The sequence below is a fragment of the Oncorhynchus gorbuscha genome, unplaced genomic scaffold (assembly GCF_021184085.1).
Source record: "Oncorhynchus gorbuscha isolate QuinsamMale2020 ecotype Even-year unplaced genomic scaffold, OgorEven_v1.0 Un_scaffold_579, whole genome shotgun sequence".
Classification (NCBI taxonomy): domain Eukaryota; kingdom Metazoa; phylum Chordata; class Actinopteri; order Salmoniformes; family Salmonidae; genus Oncorhynchus; species Oncorhynchus gorbuscha.
Window position 1 is genome coordinate 174,635 of NW_025745413.1, and position 15,111 is coordinate 189,745.

Consider the following 15,111-nt stretch of genomic DNA (forward strand, 5'->3'; position numbering starts at 1 on the left):
CCTCCAAGCACCCCACCTCGCCAGCTGACATGTGAGTTCCATGTACTGCCCTGCATATGACTTGATCCATTTATCTACACATCTGGAACTACGCAGAAACAGACTAAGACAGTGTTCTCTGTGAGCACATTGCACATCGTTTAGCGTTGTCTTCTCCTTTTTGTTGATTTCAGCGATCCTAAGGTCCACAGCATCGTCGAAAGAGCTGTGAGGAGCATTCTGGGCAAGCAGTCCAATGAGCCCCGTAGCAACCTGCTCAGCCTATCTCAGGTGGTGGTGGAGGTGGTGCCCAGGCTCCTCCTGGCCCTGTGGCTTCAGCCAGAGGAAGGCCATTCAGAGCACCCAATCCTTATAAGTGGGATGGCCATGGGCATGGTGGCGGCCGTAGTGGAGAAGCTCTTCTGCATGTTAAAGGACCCTTCCCCTCATATCCCTTTCTCCCGGGCTGCTGCTTTTGACTCTGTGCGGTCGATCCTCGGGAGAATCAGTCAGTCCTTCTCCACCGATGACCTGCAGAGCCCTTTTTATATGAGCTCTGTCTGTGCCTTTGTGGCGGATGAGGTGCAGAGCTGCTTCCAGCTCCCTGCAGCCACCCTACCAGTCCCCCCTGTCCTCGCAGTGGCCATTTCCACCACACTACCAGCTGACATGCAAGCAGGTGAGTAGCAATGATAGAGAACACTCTGACAGATGCCTGTTCTGATGGCATCTTGGTGCCTTGCAGATCTGGCTTCTTCCCACCTAAATGTGGTGGACATCACCACTAACACAGAGGCAGATCCGGCTTCTTCCCACCTGAATGTGGTGGACATCACGCCTAATACAGAGGCAGATCTGGGTTCTTCGCACCTGAATGTTGTGGACATCACCACTAACACAGAGGCAGATCCAGCTTCTTCCCACCTGAATGTGGTGGACATCACCACTAACACAGAGGCAGATCCGGCTTCTTCCCACCTGGAGGTTGTGGACATCACCACTAACACAGAGGCAGATCCGGCTTCTTCCCACCTGGTGGTTGTGGACATCACCACTAACACAGAGGCAGATCCGGCTTCTTCCCACCTGGACGTTCAAGACATCACCACTAACACAGAGGCAGACCCGGCTTCTCCCAACCTGAATGTGGTGGACATCACCCCTAATACAGAGGCAGAGCCCATCTCTTCCCTCTTGGAGGTTGTGGACGTCACACCTGAAGAAAGGACTCTCACGATGGCCATCTTCGCCACTCAGCCAGCTGACATCCAAGCAGGTGAGTAACACTTAGAGAGCACTCTGACAGGTACCGTTTGTCATGACATCTTAGTAGAACCTTTCAACTGGCCAGTGTTAAGAAGCTACGGTTTGCATTTGTTTACATTCTGTTCCTATTTTTTCCCTTTCCTGCGGATGTTGCTGTGGTCATCCCGGATGTCACCGTACACGTCACCAAGGATGTGACACTGGATGTTCCATGCAGAGCTAGGAAAGGGGCAGTCCGGCGATTATTTTGCAGGCTTTGGAGGGCAGTGTGCTGCTGCGCCTGCCACAAGGAAGAGGAGGAATAATGTTAATTATTCATCACACCTGCAGAAAAGGTATTGAACCAAAGACCATTAAATTATTTGCTTTTTAACCTGTTCAGGATACCACGGTTTACTGCCCCTCCTGGAGGATTTGGGTACCCATATAAAACAGCAGAATTTTTTTTCAAAAGTTGCTAATATATGCATATAAAAAATATTATAGAATAGAAAACACTCTAACACTTCTAAAACCGTTTAAATTTTGTCTCTATGTAAAGCAGAAGTGTCAGGGCATGCATTCTCCCAAAATCTCTCTTGTAATGGAAAAAGTTGCCCCTACTTTGACGTTATCTTTAACATACTTCCCAAAAGGCTACCGCTCTGGCAACAGTTTCTACGTGTTCAGTGTGAAGGCTGCCTTCTATGGGGCTTGTCAGTGTGTGAATCGCGCGCTCACGAGACGTTGAGCGTGCCGAAAGGTCTCGGTCACGCCAAAAAAATAGTGCCCTGTATGCGCGCTATGCTCCCGCTCTCTCTTTTCTTCATGATCAATGACAAGACGTGTGTGTTTAGCTTCCTCCTCAAAATTGCTGTACACCTTTATAACATGTTAAAGCTTAATTATGAACATAGTTTGACAAGTTTACTCGACATATGATATATATTTTCGACGTTTTGGTGCGCACCCACTTCAATTTTGCCTACATTTTTACCAAAATCAGGCTATTTTGAGAACCGAAAGACGCAGACTTGAAAACTGAACGCTAATTTGGTGAGTATAATCCAGTGGTCACCAAACTACGGCCCGCGGGCCGGATACGGCCCGTCAGCACATTTGGCCCGGCCCTCTGAACAATACCAGAGACGCTATCAAATTTTTTTCCTATTTGGCCTCCAGAAAAAAAATCCTAGGCCCGGCCCTGTCAAAGAGAGAACGGAATAATGGCGAAAAGGTTAGGTAAGAGAAAAATTGATTCAGAATGCAGGGTATTTAACCTGCAGTGGACAAACGATTATTTTTTTTGTTCAATGGCTGTTTGTCTCATCTGTCAAGAGACGGTGGCAGTATTCAAAGAATACAATCTTCGCCGACACTATGAATCCCGTCACAAAGACAAGTACGATAGCTTGCAAGGCCAAATACGAGCAGACAAACTCTCAAAGCTAAAAAGTGGACTACTATCTCAGCAGAATACATTTGTACGCCAAGCTCAGCTGAACCAGGCATCCGTTCGGGCCAGCTTTCGGGTTGCTAAACTGATAGCAAGAAGCGGTAAGCCTTTCACTGACGGAGAGTTTGTTAAGAAATGTATGGATGCTGTCGCGGAGGAGGTGTGTCCCGAGAAGAAAGATGCATTTAATGCCGTAAGTCTGTCGGAGAGTACAATCACCAGACGCGTTGAAGAAATCGGGAGTAATGTATATGCCCAGCTGCAACAGAAGACGAAAGAATTTGACTTTTTTCATTAGCACTGGATGAGAGCACGGACGTGCAAGACACAGCGCAACTGCTCATTTTTATTCGTGGAGTTAGCGCAAACTTTGAGATATGCGAGGAGCTGGCAGCCCTCCAAAGTCTCAAAGGGACTACAACGGGAGAGGATATTTTTGACAAAGTGTGCCAAACCATGGAGAAGTTGGACCTGGACTGGTCAAAGCTAGCTAGCTTCACGACTGAACCGGGAGTTGGAAAAAGGGGTCTCACCGCCCCGCTACGAGTCCACTGCCTAATTCATCAGCAAGCACTGTGCTGCAAAGTGTTGACGTGGGATTCTGTAATGAAGGTTGTGGTGTCGTGCATAAACTTCATCAGAGCAAAGGGACTTAAACACAGGCAGTTCCAAGAATTCCTGTCTGAACTGGAGTCTATGCACGGAGATGTGCTGTACTACACAGAGGTCCGATGGCTGAGCCGGGGCAGAGTTTTGAGGCGTTTTTACGAGCTGCTACCCGAAATTAACGCATTTCTTCATTTAAAAGACAAAACGGTCCCAGAGCTGATCGACCCAGAATGGAAATGGCACCTCGCATTTTTAACAGACGTGACAGAAATACTTAACAGCCTTAACTTGCAGCTACAAGGTGAGGGGAAACTCATTTGCGACATGTATTCACACATAAAAGCATTTGAGGTGAAATTAGCGCTGCTTTTGGAACAAGTGAAAAGCGCAACTTCGTCCATCTTCCTGCTACCCAAAACCTGTCGACAGAGAACCCAGCGGTCCCGTTCCCAGCTGAAAAGTGCGTGGAAGCACTGGAAATGCTGAAGGCGGAGTTCGGTGTGCGATTCAGTGAACTACATGTTCATGCAAAAGAAATCCGTCTTTTTCAGAACCCCTTTGTTGCCGACATTGATGAAGCCCAGCCTTCATATCAGTTTGAGTTGGCTGAGTTACAGAACTGTGATGTTCTGAAAGACGCATTCAAGCCCAACAGTCTCATTGACTTCTATGCCGCCCTCCCAAACGACACATATCCAAACATCAAAAAACACGCAATGAAAATGTCCACAGTTTTTGGCAGCACGTATATCTGCGAGAAAACCTTTTCTCGCATGAAACTGCTGAAAACCCCGATGAGATCAAGATTGACAGATGAACATTTGCATCAGTGCTTGAGACTGGCTGTAACTAGAATGGAACCTGATATTCAACTTCTCACCAGCCAGATGCAGGCCCACAGTTCACACTGATGAACATACATAGGTAAGCTCACTTTTCTGACTTGAATGAGTCATTCTGAGCATAAACAAATATAATCATAATAAAATCTACTGGGATAAAATCCATCTTTTACAACCATACTGGTAGTGAAATGTATTGTGCTGTGTAGGTGCTGTGTAGGTGCTGTATCACTTAGTTCAGTTTCTCAACCTGCTTCTTTTGTGGTTTTAATAATAATAATAATAATAATATGCCATTTAGCAGACGCTTTTATCCAAAGCAACTTACAGTCATGTGTGCATACATTCTACGTATGGGTGGTCCCGGGAATCGAACCCACTACCCTGGCGTTACAAGCGCCATGCTCTACCAACTGAGCTACAGAAGGACCGGGAAGCTGTTTTCACAGGGAAGTTGATGAGAGAGAGCTGCAAACAGCGATGTCTACAAGCCTACTGGAACCTACAAAAGGATTATAAGGAAGGAACACAAGAACTTTAAGAGACTGCTCATATGTGTCAGAGAGATTCTGCTCTGACAACTGAGCTGAACTTTTATCTGTTAAGATTGTGCATGGCACGACAGAAAGTTAATGTTCCATGGCTTTTTTTTCTATGAAGAACCCAGAGAGAGTTATTTAGTTATTATTTATTTCCTGTTTTTTCTGTGAAGAACTCAGAGAGGGTTATTTAGTTATTATTTATTTCATTAATAGTGTTATTATTTGTTTCCTGACTTTTTTTCTGTAAAGAACCTGGAAAGGGTTATTTGGTTATGTGTGGCTTTCTGGAAAACAATACATTTTTTAAGCTCCCCTACGATCGTCACACTTTTTCTGTTACAAACTGACACTGGCCCCCCATCAGAGAAGGGAAAAGTTATGTGGCCCTCACAGGAAAAAGTTTGGGGACCCCTGGTATAATCCCTTACAGGTCTTCTGATGGAAGAACAGCAAAGGTAAGGGAATATTTATGTGTTAATTTTGGGTTTCTGTCGACTCCAAGATAGAGGAGTCATTATGCTAATGTGGGAGCGCCGACTCCCTATTATAGCCTAGTAAACGCAAAATGTAATGTTATAAATAAAAGTAACACAGCGTTTGCATTTAGAAGAAGTGTATCTTCCTATACATATGTAAAACATGCATATTTAGTAAAAGTTTATGATGTGTATTCCTTGTTAGCTGACGTTATCTGCCGGAGCTATTTAATTTCTCCGGACATTTTAGTTGCATTTTTTGAACGATGCATCATTGTAAACAGAGATTTATGGATATATATAGCATATTATTGAAAAAAAATGAATGTACTGTGTAACATGTTATATTACTGTCATCTGATGAAGATTTCAAAAGGTTAGTGAAATGATTTTTCTTTTAATCCTGCGTTTGTTGATTGCATATTTTTTCCTACTTGGCTATGCTAATGAGCTATGTCTGCGGTGGTGGTTTGACATAAATATGTGCTATGTTTTCGCCGTAAAACATTTTAGAAATCTGACTTGCTGGCTAGATAAACAACTTGTTTATCTTTCATTTGAGCTATTTTACTTGTTAATGTGTGGAGGTTAAATATTTTTAGGAATATATTTGCGCATTGTGCGTTATGGTAATGAGCTTGAGCTGTAGTCACGCTACCCTCACAGGAATATAACTCCCTAACAAGATAATTGGACTCAATTCTGCTTTTCTTCTGTTTACTACTTAATTTCAGAACTTTTCTATAAACTTTCACTTTGCAAGTGTGGAGTAGGTTGTGTAAATAAGTGGGAAACACCCCAATTTAATGCTTTGAATAATTTACTTTGTCCATTTAAAAAAATATGTATTATTTCACAACAAAAAAACGGAGGGCGCTCAACCAACGTTGAGTTGAGGTGCAACCAAAAATTTGAATCATCATAGAAAAGGAAAAAGCGCAACTCTTGCTCACTATAAAAAAATGCATTGTTTTATTCAAGCAAGGTTAAAAGATTAACGTTTCGGCCTAGTCTATGATGATATGCAAGTTGTGTTTGCCCAGTAAAAGGGTGACCCAGTTGAAGACAGTGAAAAATGATCATTAAGTAAATGGGACTTTTCAATTATTGAATAAAAATCTTTAATGAACATGAATTTAAATACAATTGACTTGAGGATTAGAGCAGGCAGGCTGACTGGCTAGCCCTGAAAGCCCTCTGCCTCTACCTCTGTGTGGTTCATCTCAACCAAGAGCTTGTGTGGGTTGTCTTTCTCTCTGTGGGTGTGAATCACTATGACCTCTCCCTCTGCCTGCCATTTGGCTGCTCAGAAGCCTTCTGCTCTTTCTTGCTCACATGAACAGGAGGAATGGCCTCTGGGGTAACCTACTCCTCTATCTAACGCCTCTTCCACCTCCTCTTTCTGACTGTATTCGACTGAGGTCACTCGTTCTCTCTCCCTGGGTGTTGGATATTTCCTCCTCATCTATGTCTTTGTGAGTTTGGAGGGAGTTATCCTGTTCCGGCTCCCTCTAAGGGTCTGCATCGTAAAAAATTTTGGTGTGTTGAGGGGTTCAGTGGTTTTGGAGGGAGTCTGAAGTTCGATCTCTAGCGATGAGTGTATGGGCTGTCCCGTGGTGGTGTCCCCCTCCCTTCTAAGGAGGAGCCACTGAGACATGTGATGAGGCCAAGGAAGATCACTCTGCAAGGACGGGATAGGACACATCACAACACTGCTGCTCATTCATATTCAAACACACCTCAGAGTACAGACACAAACATGGACACCCCCCCCCCCCCCCCCCACACACACATTCTTCCCCCACATGTATTGATCCCCCACCTCAAACATGTTGAGTCAATTCCAGATGCTGGAATGGTGCTGGAATGCAGGTGCAGTAGAGCCTAGTATGTAATGATGTGATACCATGTGTACCCCATATCCTGTGTTTGTGTTGATGTTTTTTAAATGTTATTTAACTTTTATTTAAACAGGGAGGCACACTGAGATTAAACATCCATTTTACAAGAGTCCCCTGTAAAAGCTGTAAAAGTTCAAGTCATATTGAACAACTACCAGAGAGAACCTTCTCTACATAGGAATTGCATACCATATTTTTTCCATACATCAAAATAATACTTTATTATCAATCAGCAATTACTTATCTAGATAAGGCCTCAACAAGGCCCCAGTTAATGGTTGAAAATAATTTATTTCAGTGCCAATGAGTTACACTGAGTGTATAAAACATTAAGAACACCTGCTCTTTCCATGACATATGCTGACCAGGTGAATCCAGGTTAACGCTATAATCCCTTATGGATGTCACTAGTTAAATCCACTTAAATCAGTATAGATAAAGAGGAGGAGACAGGTTAAAGAAAATATTGTAAGGCTTGAGACAACTAAGACATGAATTGTGTATGTGTGTCATTCAGAGGGTGAATGGGCTAGACCAAATATTTAAGTCCCTTTGAACAGAGTATGGTAGAAGTTTGTGTCAAGAACTGCCATGCTTTTGGGATTTTCACGCTCAACACTTTTCTCTGAGTACCAACAATGGTCCACCCCCAAGGGGGGGAACTCAATAGGAAGGTGTTCTTAATGTTTTGTTCACTCAGTGTAGATCAATCCCTAGCATATACTTTCATTTGTATGCGTACTGATACTGTAAATACACAAATTATATAAATGTTATCGACAATATATTATAATACCGTAAGCCTCCCTGCTGCAGGGGCATTTCCTCCTACAATTTTGAGCTGATTTTCTTCACTTTAGCAATATTTTGTAACTTTGTTCATTTTCACATTTATTGTGTTTGGAATGGCACTGTTACTACAGGAGATGATGCTATCATAAAGTATTTGATGTAAGTATGTAGGATAATTACCCATAATGTTCACTTACCAGAGCAATTATTGACGCATTCACATGCCATCGGAAACTTGGAACCTCAGAGTTAAAATGAATGTACGTTTTTAGCGTAGATCTTCCTACTGGTTGATGCAAATCAAATCAAATCAAATCAAATTGTATTTGTCACATACACATGGTTAGCAGATGTTAATGCGAGTGTAGCGAAATGCTTGTGCTTCTAGTTCCGACAATGCAGTGATAACCAACAAGTAATCTAACTAACAATTCCAAAACTACTGTCTTATACACAGTGTAAGGGGATAAGGAACATGTACATAAGGATATATGAATGAGTGATGGTACAGAGCAGCATACAGTAGATGGTATCGAGTACAGTATATACATATGAGATGAGTGTGTAGACAAAGTAAACAAAGTGGCAGAGTTAAAGTGGCTAGTGATACATGTGTTACATAAGGATGCAGTCGATGTTGTAGAGTACAGTATATACATATGCATATGAGATGAATAATGTAGGGTAAGTAACATTATATAAGGTAGCATTGTTTAAAGTGGCTAGTGATATATTTACATCATTTCCATCAATTCCCATTATTAAAATGGCTGGAGTTGGGTCAGTGTCAATGACAGTGTGTTGGCAGCAGCCACTCAATGTTAGTGGTGGCTATTTAACAGTCTGATGGCCTTGAGATAGAAGCTGTTTTTGAGTCTCTCGGTCCCAGCTTTGATGCACCTGTACTGACCTCGCCTTCTGGATGATAGCGGGGTGAACAGGCAGTGGTTCGGGTGGTTGATGTCCTTGATGATCTTTATGGCCTTCCTGTAACAATGGGTGGTGTAGGTGTCCTGGAGGGCAGGTAGTTTGCCCCCGGTGATGCGTTGTGCAGTCCTCACTACCCTCTGGAGAGCCTTACGGTTGAGGGCGGAGCAGTTGCCGTACCAGGCGGTGATACAGCCCGCCAGGATGCTCTCGGTTGTGCATCTGTAGAAGTTTGTGAGTGCTTTTGGTGACAAGCCGAATTTTTTCAGCCTCCTGAGGTTGAATAGGCGCTGCTGCGCCTTCTTCACGACGCTGTCAGTGTGAGTGGACCAATTCAGTTTGTCTGTGATGTGTATGCCGAGGAACTTAAAACTAGCTACCCTCTCCACTACTGTTCCATCGATGTGGATAGGGGGTGTTCCCTCTGCTGTTTCCTGAAGTCCACAATCATCTCCTTAGTTTTGTTGACGTTGAGTGTGAGGTTATTTTCCTGACACCACACTCCAAGGGCCCTCACCTCCTCCCTGTAGGCCGTCTCGTCGTTGTTGGTAATCAAGCCTACCACTGTTGTGTCGTCCGCAAACTTGATGATTGAGTTGGAGGCGTGCGTGGCCACGCAGTCGTGGGTGAACAGGGAGTACAGGAGAGGGCTCAGAACGCACCCTTGTGGGGCCCCCGTGTTGAGGATCAGCGGGGAGGAGATGTTGTTGCCTACCCTCACCACCTGGGGGCGGCCCGTCAGGAAGTCCAGTACCCAGTTGCACAGGGCGGGGTCGAGACCCAGGGTCTCGAGCTTGATGACGAGCTTGGAGGGTACTATGGTGTTGAATGCCGAGCTGTAGTCGATGAACAGCATTCTCACATAGGTATTCCTCTTGTCCAGGTGGGTTAGGGCAGTGTGCAGTGTGGTTGAGATTCTGATACTTCACAAGTGGGAAACTTGAAATCATCATTCCATAACGAGTTGAAGGGCCTTCTATGATGTAGGGCAGGTCAATAACCAAATTATTTTACTGTGCCAAGTCGCACACAGACTTTTATGGTCACACAAGTTGCCACCGGTGGATTCAAAACGAGTAGCCTAACAATTATTTACATGGCCCCAGGTACATTTGCAACCAAATTATTTTTCTGTGGAAATCAATAATAGTTGCACACATAGGGTAACAGTCAGCAATTGACAGTGAGCAATGAGCAAGATAAGCATAGACGGGAAGTTGACAATAGCTTATTATTAGTGTATATAAATTGTATTTCTATGGTTGCAGCCCTCAAAGAATTGCATTGAATTGAATTAATCAGATGGAATGATTTAGGGTAGGGTGGGGTACCGCTAGTCATCATTATTTTAATCACCATCTCAATCATTATCATACCATCATAGACTTATTCTTCTGTATCTGAAACGTTTGACCCAAGTTAAACAATTTAAAGGCAATGCTACCAAATACTAATTGAGTGTATGTAAACATCTGACCCATGATGAAGGATATCAAAGCTGAAATAAATATGTTAAACTAGGCAAGTCAGTTAAGAACAAATTCTTATTTTCAATGACGGCCTAGGAACAGTAGGATAACTGCCTGTTCAGGGGCAGAACGACAGATTTGTACATTGTCAGCTCAGGGATATGAACTTGCAACCATTTCGGTTACTAGTCCAACACTCTAAGTGATGATTCTAACTGACCTAAGACAGGGATTTTTTACGAGGATTACATGTCAGGATCTGTGAAAAACTGAGTTTAAATGTATTTGGCTAAGGTGTATGTAAACATCAGACATCAACTGTACCGAGAAGTGCACACTATTCTTATTTTTTTTAATGTATCTTAAAAGTAATATAGTCAACTATACAACTTCTACTACTACTACACTTTATATCATCCAATAATATATAATGAAAAACACTCAACATGTAGAATTAATGCAATTATGTTCATTTCAAATATTTATTTTGAAATATAGATTAGGTGCTCTTCTTTTTATAGCAGGAAGTAAAGGGACTGGAAAAGGCTTTGCCTATAGCTGAAAACATCCTGGAAATGAGCGAACGCTTCCTTGGTTTCTTCTTGGTGGAGCATATACTCTCTGTTCGGCAGGATTCTTGATCATTGACAATTGCTGGAGAAAAAAAATGTAAACATAACATTTTCTTTAACTGACCCTAGTTAGTGTGAAGAATTAGTATTGCATTATTATTATTTAAATTGTAATATTCTACATAATTTACAAATGTAGGGCGGCAGGTAGCCTAGCAGTCTCAATCCGCCTATTTAACGCAGAAGTGTTACATAGGCCCCCCCAGGGCTTAGACTGTTTAGTGCCAAAAAGAGGTGGATAAAAACATGAAAAAATATATATACATATATATAAATATATATATATTCATCAACTAATATCTCTCAGATTTAGGACAGACACTTCAGTTCCATGTTGTGAATCTGTTATTCAATGCGTTTGTATGGGCTAATAGCAGTAAGGCCTTACAAAACCCCTCGACCCAGACAGGGCGTAGACTCTTGTGGGTTAAAAAGCATGATCATTACAAAGGTGCAACTCGTGCTGGAGACAATAAAAGGCCACGCTAAAATGTGCAGTTTTGTCACACCACACAATGCCACAGATGTCTTAGAGACAGAGACTGAGAAAAATAGGAGCAAGGAAAAACGCTGGTTGACTTGTTTCGAGGGAGCGTGCAATTGGCATGCTGACTGCAGGAATGTCCACCAGAGCTGTGGCCAGAGAATTGGATGTTTATTTCTTTACCATAAGCCACCTTCAATGTCGTTTTAGAGAATTTGGCGGTATGTCCAACCGGCCTCACAACCACAGACCACGTATATGGCGTCGTGTTGGCTGTAGGGTTATGGTGTGGGCAGGCATAAGCTACGGACAACGAACACAATTGTATTTATTTTATCAATGGCAATTTGAATGCACTGAGATAACGTCACGAGATCCTTAGGCCCATTGTCGTGCCATTCATCCGCCGCCATCACCTCATGTTTCGGCATGATAATGCATTGCCCCATGTCGGAAGGCCTGCATACTCACCAGACATGTCACCCATTTAGCATGTTTGTGATGCTCTGGATTGACGTGTACAACAGCGTGTTCCAGTTCCCGCCAATATTCAACAGCTTTGCACAGCTATTGAAGAGGAGTGGGACAACATTCCATAGGCCACAATCAACAGCCTGATCAACTCTATGCGAAGGAGAAGTGTCACGCTGCATGAGGCAAATGGTGGTCACACCAGATACTGACTGGTTTTCTGATCCACGCCCCTACCTTTTTTTAAGGTATCTGTGACGAACAGATGCATATCTATATACCCAGTCATGTGAAATCCATAGATAAGGGCCTAATGAATGTATTTCAATTGACTGATTTCCATATATGAACTGTAACTCAATAAAATCTTTGAAATTGTTGCATTTTGTGTTTATATTTTTGTTCAGTACACATTTGAGTGTATTGACTTACCTGTTTCACTGACGGCAGGGGTCTGGTTCTGGGAAGGTGTTGGAGTGCAGTGGTTCTTCTTGTTGACCTTCTTTGTACACTGGGTAACAAACAGTCATTTATACAGTAGGAGAAATTGCACACAAAGGGTATCAGTGTTTACCATCATACTGTATGTAATTAATAAAAATAATCTTTACAATTTGTATTTTGATGACATATGTACCTTTAGATTGAGTCCACAGAGAGCGCTGAATCTTCCTCTCTTCTTTTCCTTTATACCAGTTGTTGGAAGCCCAGAATTACCTACCTCGTCACTGCCAAGTGCATTGTGTGATGACAACTGTGTTATGGAGGGAGGTGAAGAGCTAGCCTCATTGCATTTAGTTAGTAGTTCCCTCGTTAATGATTTGACCAGGGCATCGTCAACTGCAAAATCCGTTGACTTCATTGCAACCTGGAGCATCTTCTCTGACCCGAATTCTTGAAGAAGCCCCATGTAGACAGCCTTGAAAATCTTTTTGATTTTCAGATTCTGGGGGTAGGCTTGAGTTGGTTCAAGGCCTGAGGCGCCACAGAACTCAGACAGAATCCTCTTTGTGAGAACTCTTGATGTTTCACCAATGTCAGAGGATTCCAGTAATGTGATAGGGGTGATCATTGACAGCAATCTAACAATCAGTAAAAGTACCAAAGAGGTGTAGTCATTGCTAGTGGAGTCAAATGATGCATGTGTATCAGAGTCCATGGCTGATGGAGTTGGTGGATGCACAGAGACACTAGACATCTCCAGATCTTTGTTGTCCATCTTGGATTCCACCTCTCCTAAAACTTGAATATCCACAGTTCCACCGTTGTGTGTGCTGCTGCCAGACTGAGAGGGTCTAGGCAATGATTTGGAACTAGACTGACGGCTAGTGGTCATGAGAGCCGGTCTGTCAGAGTCAAGTGTTCCAGCATCAGTTGGGGACAACCCATTGATTATGTTCATCAACTCTGATAATTCTTCTGATGAATTGGAGGCCACAGAACAGGTATCCATGACCTGATTGACCATTATATTGGTGAAAAGGCTCTTTGTGTCACAGAAAACCTGTGAGGAACTAATGGAGATGGAAGAAGAGCTCGGCATAAGCCGACTTGTTTCCTGCAGAGAACCATCAGAGATGATAGTTTGGCAGAAATCGGATCCTTGTGATGGTGGAGGAAGCCAGAAGACAATCTGCTGTAGCAGACGTTTTATTGACTCCGTAGTAAAGGAGTACACAAGGTCAGATGGAAACTCCCTGGATTCTTCAGAAGCATTCAATCCTGTCTTCAGCTTCAAAAGAATAGAGTCAGACACGCTCTTGCCAGCTGGCACAAAAAGAGCCTGGGGGGTGTTGTGACTTTTTATGAGCTCATAAACTTTGTCAGTGAGCTCATGTGAGAAGTTCTGAAGACCGTCCCTGGGGCTGAGTCTCGCAAGTCTTCTTGTAAAAGAAGTGACATCATCTGCAGTGGCTATGTGTTCTGTATCTTCTCTTGGAATGACCTCCATAACAGTGTCAACTATGGCAGAGATGGTTTGCCTTGTGTAATTTGTTGACCCTTGTGAATGAGTTGAGGAGTCACTCATATCAATGACCGAACTCCTAATGATAGGACAATAGATTTCAACAGGCCAGTCATTGGAGACTGGAGTGCCTGGAAGAGAATTTGTAAAATCACTCTGAGACCCTCTGGTCATGGCAGAGGTGATGGACAGGGAGGACTTTGAGGAGGATGGCCGGTGTATCTCGTGTCCATCAGTTCTCACCATGTCAACATCCTCCAACATGGAGCCCACAATGGAACGAGTCAAGAGGCCTTTCTCTGAAGTGCTCATCCTCACTGACATAGACACTCTCCTCTGGATTGTCATCAGAGTCTGACTAATTAAGGCTTTGGAATAATTTACCATGCTGGTCTGGCTGCCTTCATGTTCACTGTAAGTCATTTGTGTAGAAGTAGCTGTTCTGCATATGGATTCGGCATGTTTGGGGGCCTCAACCACATTGTCTAGGAGGACTGGTTGTTGCTGGACAAAAAAATCCTTGACCTTGGTGAACACATTGTTGAACAGGTTAACAGTGCCTGGCCAAATGATCTTTCCTTTCACATTGGCCCCGTTGTGAACACTGACAGGAAGGGTTGAAGCTGACAGGGAGGTCTCTAACTGGCCAGACACTGAAGCATCAGACATTTTGGTCATCTGGGTGAAGCTATTAAGGTCTTTAGTGATGCTTATGACGATGTTGGATGCTGCAGAATTGGTGTGCAGAGAAGAGGTGAACAAAGGTGGAGTTCCACTCTTCTGAAGGATTTTGACATCTCTATCATCACCATCATTTCTGGACTCTGCACAAATGTCTGCACTTCTACCATCAAGGCTGGTATTTACAATGCCAATTCTGATTGAAGGATCCCACCAGCCATATGTGAGGCCTTAGTTTGAAACTCCTCAGTACATAGTTTGTCAAAGGCTGTGGATTTAAGACTTCTAGAGGATGCCTCCTCCTCATCATTGTTGATCTCACCATGCAAATTGTCCTGTGTGTTGACAGCATAGTCATCAACAGATAAATATGATTTGGAGGCGGCAAGGACGTCAATCTGAGAAACAACGGCATCCAAAAGCTTGGACAGGTCTTCTGTATCTCCTTTTAGGCTAGAGAAGCATTCCTCCATGGATTCCTCAGAGTGATACACAGTGAGGATTTGACTAATGACCTCCTTGGTACAGGCTTGAAGGTCCGCTTGGATTTCAAGAGAATCACTATTACAAGTCACCTGAGAATCTAAACTTTCACTAGGAGCCTGTTTGAGAGTGTCATCATGTATTGGTGTAACACCA

At 43.2% G+C, this 15,111-nt stretch overlaps 1 protein-coding gene across 1 annotated transcript; it reads right to left on the minus strand.

Annotated features, from left to right (window-relative positions):
* Nucleotides 1-10,746: 10,746 nt before the first annotated feature.
* LOC124018765 lies at nt 10,747-15,016 on the minus strand. The gene is made up of 2 exons (XM_046334117.1): nt 12,258-15,016; nt 10,747-10,892 (listed from the first exon to the last, which is right to left on the minus strand). Exon 1 carries the CDS (start codon nt 14,467-14,469, stop codon nt 12,433-12,435), a length of 2,037 nt encoding a protein of 678 aa, XP_046190073.1. The 5' UTR covers nt 14,470-15,016; the 3' UTR covers nt 10,747-10,892; nt 12,258-12,432.
* Between the last annotated feature and the right edge of the window lie 95 nt (nt 15,017-15,111).

Bases quoted from the DNA above. Each gene is read 5' to 3' on its own strand.
- LOC124018765 (XM_046334117.1), bottom strand. From the start codon at position 14,469: ATGACCAAAATGTCTGATGCTTCAGTGTCTGGCCAGTTAGAGACCTCC.